The 6,969-nt window shown below is 36.3% G+C and overlaps 1 protein-coding gene across 1 annotated transcript; it reads right to left on the bottom strand.

Moving 5' to 3' along the window:
- Positions 1–460: 460 nt before the first annotated feature.
- Positions 461–838, bottom strand: LOC126946580 (60S ribosomal protein L31-like). The gene has a single exon (XM_050777114.1). The coding sequence runs from the start codon at positions 836–838 to the stop codon at positions 461–463; it is 378 nt and encodes a 125-aa protein (XP_050633071.1).
- Between the last annotated feature and the right edge of the window lie 6,131 nt (positions 839–6,969).

The raw sequence follows: 6,969 nt of genomic DNA, 5'->3' as shown, positions 1-6,969 counted from the left end.
TACAGGGTTTTACCATGTTGTCCAGGCTGGTCTCAAACTCCTGAGCTCAAGTGATCCTCCTGCCTCAGCCTCCCAAAGTACTGGGATTACAGGTGTGAGCCACCATTCTTGGCCTCTTTTTTTTTTTTTTTTTCTTTCTTCCTCTGACTGGATAATGTTAAAGGACTTGTCTGTGAGTCCATTGATTCTTCTGCTTGGTCAAGTCTCCTGTTGAAAAATTCTCTAGTGAATTTTTCAATTCAGTTATTATATTATTCAGCAGCAAAAAAAAAATGTTTTGTTCTTTTTTTATATGTTCTATTTTTTGTTGATATTTTCATTTTGTTTATGCACAGTTTTCATGAGTTCACTGAGCATCTTTGTAACAGCTGTTTTGAATTCTTTGTCAGGTTGTTCATTTATCTTAATTTCTTTTTTTTCAATTTTATAACTTTATTTGATGTTTTTGACGATCAGTGATTTAGTTTTCATCCGCATTGACTGTCTGTAGATTTTCGAAAGTGGTAACAGGTACATAGGTAACCAAAGTGTAGAGCTTATTTGGTGAATCTTCATCCTTATTATGTTTTCTGGACGACCGCACATGGATAGGGTATGGGACATTCCTTATTCCTCTGGCCGGGACAGCTTTGTTGAGCCTGGTATCAATACGCACATCTGGAATTCCCATCTCCTTCATGGCAAATTTCCGAATCTCTTTGAGTGCCCGAGGGTCACGCTTCTTGAAGCCCACTGCATGGATGCGCTTGTGAATGTTGATATTGTACTCTTGGGTCACCCCCTTGTTGATGGCAGAATGGCTCTTTTTCTTGTCATCATCCTTCTTTGTGGGAGCCATTCTGCTGGGACTAAGTTGGAAAAGAAGCTATCTTAATTTCTTAAGAGTTGGTTTCTGGAGATTTATTTTGTTCCTTTAATTGGGTTATATTGCCCTGTTTTGTTGTGTGGCTTATAAATTGGTGCTGTTTTCTGTGCATTTGAAAAAAATACCTATCTCTACTGGTCTTTACACTCTGTCTTTGTATGGAAAAAGACCTTCATCAATCAATCTGGCCAGAGATTCTGGAGGTCTCTCAAATATTTTCTGCGGAAATATCTTCTCTGAATTTGTGTATGTAAATTACCAACCTGAGGAATATTCTGGTTTATTTTTTAGGGGCTCATAATCTTTTGCTTCCCCTAGTGTCTGTGTGTGGTACTGCAGATTCTCTGGAGCTGCCACAAAGCATCCAATTCTTTTTTATTCTCAGTGGTCCCCATGTTTCTAGAAACATGTATGCTGGATTATGTCAGTGCTCTGAGTTGGTGAGACGGTAACCAGTCCCTCAGCCAGCCTCCTGAAAATCTTGAACATTAAACACATGCACCACTCCACTCACTCTTCCATTTACCCATGAAGGAAAGGCCACTGAGTTGAATCGGCCTCTGTCTGCTGTACCATGGGTCCTTTAGAGTAGCAGCCAAACACCCTCCTCTCTTTTGTTCTCAGATGCCCCCAGGTGTCTAGAATTCAGTCAGCATTCAGTCAGCATTCTGAGACAGACAAGATAGAAACCAGTTCCTCATACAGCCCCTGAAAAAGCTGGAATGTTTGACACACCCACCAACTCTTTACCTTTCCATGGAGAAGCCAGGAATTGGAAGTTTTCTCCCACTGGTTCCACTCTGCACCAGGGGGAGAGAACATGGTGAGGGGGTGCATGCTAATGTTAACCATCAACTTTGTCTGAACATTGGATGTATGATTCAGCCTTCTGTTTCCCCCTCCATAGGGAAGCCAGAAGCTGGGAGTTCTCTCCTGATTATTCCATGCTGAGCCAGGCGAAAGAACAGGGTGAGCGAGTGCCCCAGATATTCTAACTGACTTTGATGCAGCTGATGTCATGCTCATGTGGGGTGCAGGAGCTTCTTAAATGGTTTCTGTATTTCTCATAAAGAATTGTTGTTGAATTGATGTCTCTGTGCAAGAAAGGACAGTCTAGGGCTTCCTTTTCCACTCTCTTCCTAATGTCACTTCCTCTGGAATTGTTTGCTAAATTTCATTTTGATTGTTCATTGCTAGTGTATAGAAATACAACTAATTTTTATATTGATTTAGTATTTGCAACTTTGCTGAACTTAGTTGTTAGCTATTATAGGGGTGTGTGTGTTTGTGTGTGTATCCTTTATGAATTTTCTGTGTAAGATTATGCCATCTGCAAATAGAGATAGATTTACCTCTTTCTTTCCAATCTGGATGCTATTTACTTCTTTTTCTTGTCTAGGAAATCTCCATTACAGTGTTGAATAGAAGTTGAACAGGAGTGATGAAAGTGGACATCCTCATCTAGTTCCTGAACATGCGGGTAAGTAAGTACTCAGGCTTTTACTATTAGGTATCATATTAGCTATGCTTTTTTGTTTTGTTTTGTTGTTTTTTTGCAGATACTTGTAGCTGGGTGGCAAACTTATCTTCTATTCCTAGAAGATAAGGAATATCTTGTTGAGAGTTTGTATCATGAATGGCTGTTGGATTTAATCAAATGCTTTCTCAGTGTCTATTGAGATGGTCATGTGGGTTTTCTCCCTTATTCTATTAATATGGTGTATTGCATTGATTCATGCTTATATGTTGAATCAGCCTTGCATTTCTGGTATAAGTTTCACTTGGTCTTGCTGTTTATTTCTTTTTATATGCTTCTTAATTCATTTTGGCATATAGTGCTTTTAACATGCTGTTGTATTCAGTTGGCTAAAAATTTTATGGAGTATTTTTGCATCAATATTCAAAGAATATTGGTCTGTAGCACTCTTGTGGTGATTGCTCTTGTCTGACTTTGTTATAGAGATAATACTGGCCTCCTACAATGAGTTAGGAATTTGATTTTTTAAAAAATTACTAACACAGTCTCTATGCTTGTTATAAGTCTGTTCAAATTTTCTACTTCTTTTTGACTAATTTTTGGTAGTTTATGTGTTTCTAGAAATTTATCTAATTTCTTGGCATATGTATTAGTCCGAGTTCTTCAAAGAAACACAAGCACTGGGATATATAATGAGATTTATTATAAGGAATTGGCTCACACAGTTATGGAAGTTGAAAAATTCTAAAATCAGCTGTCTATAAGCTAGAGATCCAGGAAAGCTGGGTTTGTGTAAATTTGGTGTTATTCTTTTTTTTTTCTTTTTACAATTTTTTTATTTTTTAATTTTTGTGGGTGGATAGTGGGTGTATATATTTATGGTGTATTTGAGATATTTCGGTGCAGACATGCAATGTGTAATAATCACATCATAAAAATGGTGTATCCATCACCTCAAGCATTTATCCTTTGTGTTATACACAATCGAATTATAGTCTTATAGTTATTTTAAAATGTACAATTAAATTATTATTGACTGTAGTCACCTGCTGTGCTATCAAATACTAGGTCTTATTCATTCTTTTTAACTACTTTATTTTTTTACCCATTAACCATTCCCACCTCTCCCAAAACCTCCCCAGCCTCTGGTAACCATCCCTCTACTCTCTATGTCCATGAGTTCAATTGTTTTGATTTTTAGATCTCACAAATAAGTGAGAATATGCAGTGTTTCTCTTTCTGTGCTTGGCTTATTTCACTTAGCATAATAACCTTCAGTTCCATCAATGTTGTTGCAAATGACTAGATGTCATTCATTTTAGGACTGAATGGTACTCCGTTGTGTATAAGTAGCACATTTTCTTTCTTCATTCATCTGTTAATGAACACTTAGGTTGCTTCCATATGTTGGCTATGGTGAACACTGCTGCAACAAATAGTTTTGATTTGCATTTCCTTGATGATCAATGATGTAGAGCACCTTTATATATGTCTGTTTGCCATTTGTAGGTCTTCTTTTGAAAAATGTCTACCCAAATCTTTTGCCCAGTTTTTAATCATATTATTAGGTTTTTTCCTATAGAATTGCTTGAACACGTCTATATTCTGTTTGTTAATCCCTTATCAGATACATAGTTTGTAAATATTTTCTCCCGTTCTGTGGGTTGTCTCTTCACTGTATTGATTGTTTCCTTGGCTGTGCAGAAGTTTTTTAACTTGGTGTGACCCCATTTTTCCATTTTTGCTTTGGTTGCCTGTGCTTATGGGGTATTACTCAACAAATTCTTGTCCAGACCAATGTTGTGAAGAGTTTCCCCAATGTTTTCCTCTAGTAGTTTTATGTTTTGAGGTTTTTAATCCATTTTGATTTGATTTTTGTATATAGTGAGAGGTAGGAGTCTAATTTCATTCTTCTGCAAATGGATATCCAGTTTTCCCAGCACCATTTATTGAAGAGATTTTTTTCCCCAATGTATGTTCTTGGGACCTTTGTCAAAAATGAGCTCACTGTAGGTGTGTGGATTTGTTTCTGGGTTCTTTATTCTGTTCCATTGGTCTGTGTGTCTTTTTTAACGCCAGTACTATGCTGTTTGGGTTACTTACAGCTCTGTAGTATAATTTGAAGTCAGGTTCCTCCAATTCTGTTCTTCTTGCTCAGGATAGCTTTGGCTATATGGGTCTTTTGTGGTTCCATATAAATTTTTGCGATTGTTTTTTGCATGTCTGTGAAGAATATCATTGGCATTTTAATAGGGATTGCATTGAATCTGTAGATTGCTTTGGGTAGTAGGGAGATTTTAACAATATTGATTCTTCCAATCCACAAACATAGAATATCTTTCCATTTTTTGGTGACTTATTCAATTTCTTTCATTTGTGTTTTACAGTTTTCATTGTAGATATTTTACTTCTTTGGTTAAGTTATTCCTATATATTTTATTTTATTATGGCTATTGTAAATGGGATTAATTTTTTAAATTTCTTTTCAGATTGTTCACTGCTGTCATATAGAAATGCTGTTGAATTTTAGGCCAAGCACGGTGGCTCATGCCTGTAATCCCAGCAGTTTGGAAGGCCGAGACAGGCGGGTCATTTGAGGCCAGGAGTTCAAGACCAGCCTGGCCAACACAGAGAAACCTGGTCTCTACTAAAAATACAAAAATTAGCTGGGTATGGTGGTCCATGCCTGTAGTCCCAGCTACTTGGGAGGTTGAGGCATGAGAATCTCTTGAACCTGGGAGGCAGAGGTTGCAGTGAGTCATGATCATGAGAGAGAGAGATAGAGAGAGAGAGAGAGAGAGAGAGAAAGAAAGAGAGAGAGAGAAAGAAAGAAAGAAAGAAAGAAGAAAGAAGAAAAGAAATGCTACTGATTTCTGCATGTTGATTTTGTATCTTGCAACTTTGCGAAGTTTGTTTATCAGTTTTAATAGTTTTCTTGTTGAGTCTTTCAGTTTTTTCAACTATAAGATCATATCATCTGCAAACAAATCATTTGACTTATTCAGATGATTTTCTTTCCAATTCAGATGCCCTTTCATTCCTTCTCTTGATTGATTGCTCTAGCTAAGACTTCCAGTACCATGTTGAGTAACAGTGGTGAAACTGCGCATCCTTGTCATGTTCCAGATCTTACAGGAAAGGCTTTCCATTTCTCCCCATTCAGTATCATATTATGTGTCATATGTTAGTCTGTCATACATGGCTTTTATTATGTTGAGGTATGTTCTTTCCATTCCCAGTTTTCTGAGTATTTTTATCATGAAGGAGTGTTAAAATTTTATCAAATGCTTTTCAGCATAATTGAAATGATCATATGGTTTTTCCTCTTCATTTTGTTGATATGATGTATCATATTGATTGATCTGCATATGTTGAATCATCCTTGAATTCCAGGGATAAATCCCACTTGGTCATGATGAATGATCTTTTTCATGTATTGTTGAATTCAACTTGCTACTATTTTCTTGAGGATTTTTGCATCAATATTCATGGGAGATATTGGCTTGTAGTGTTCCTTTTTTGATGTGTATTTGGTTTTGGTATCAGGGTAATACTGGCCTCGTAGGATGAGTTTGGAAGTATTCTCTCCTCCTCTATTTCTTATAATACTTTAAGTAGGATTGGTATTAGTTCTTTGAATATTTGGTAGAATTCAGCAGTGAAGCTGACAGGTCCTGGGCTTTTCTTTACTGGGAGACGTTTTATTTCTGCTTTGATCTTGTTACTTGTTACTAGTTTGTTCAGGTTTGGGATTTCTTCCTGGTTCAATCTTGGTAGGTTGTATGTGTGTAGGAATTTATCCATTTCTTTTAGATTTTCCAATTTATTGGCATGTAGTTACCCATAGCAGCCACTAATAATCCCTTGAATTTCTGCAGTATCAGCTTCAATGTCTCCTTTTCCATCTCTGATTTCATTTATTTTTGTCTTCCCTCTTTTTTTCTAAGTCTGGCTAAAATTTGCCAATTTTGTTTATCTTTCCAAAAAAACAACTTTTGTTTCATTGAGCTTTTGTATTGTTTTATTCCTTTCAAATTCATTTATTTCTGCTCTGATCTTTATTATTTCTTTTTTTTTTTTTTTTTTTAAATGTTAGCCAGGATGGTCTTGATCTCCTGACCTTGTGATCCATCCGCCTCGGCCTCCCAAAGTGCTGGGATTACAGGCGTGAGCCACCGCGCTCGGCTATTATTTTTTTCTTCTACTAATTTTGGGTTTGGCTTGCTCTTGCTTTTCTAGTTCTTTAAGATGCATTATTAGGTTATTTATTTGAATTTTTTCTTTTATGATGTAGGTGCTTGCAGCTATACATTTCCCTCTTAGTATGGCTTTTGCTGTATCCCATAGGTTTTAGTATGTTGTCTTTCTGTTGTCATTTGTTTCAAGAAATTTTTCAATATTCTTCTTAATTTCTTTATTGGCCCACTGGTCACTCAGGAGCATATTGCTTAATTTCCACGTATTTGTATAGTTTCCAAAATTCCTCTTGTTATTGATTTCTAGTTTTATTCCATTGTGGTCAGAGAAGATGCTTGATGTTATTTCAATTTTTTGAATATGTTAAGACTTGTTGTGACCTAACATATGATCTATCCTTGAAAATGTTCCATGTGTTGAGGAAAAGAAT

Source organism: Macaca thibetana, chromosome X (assembly GCF_024542745.1).
Source record: "Macaca thibetana thibetana isolate TM-01 chromosome X, ASM2454274v1, whole genome shotgun sequence".
NCBI classification, from domain to species: Eukaryota; Metazoa; Chordata; class Mammalia; order Primates; family Cercopithecidae; genus Macaca; species Macaca thibetana.
The sequence above is the reverse complement of the archived record's forward strand: the minus strand, read 5'-3'. Positions and strand labels throughout refer to the sequence as shown.

Excerpts from the sequence above, each read along its gene's own strand:
- LOC126946580 (XM_050777114.1), bottom strand. The coding sequence starts at position 838 with ATGGCTCCCACAAAGAAGGATGATGACAAGAAAAAGAGCCATTCTGCC.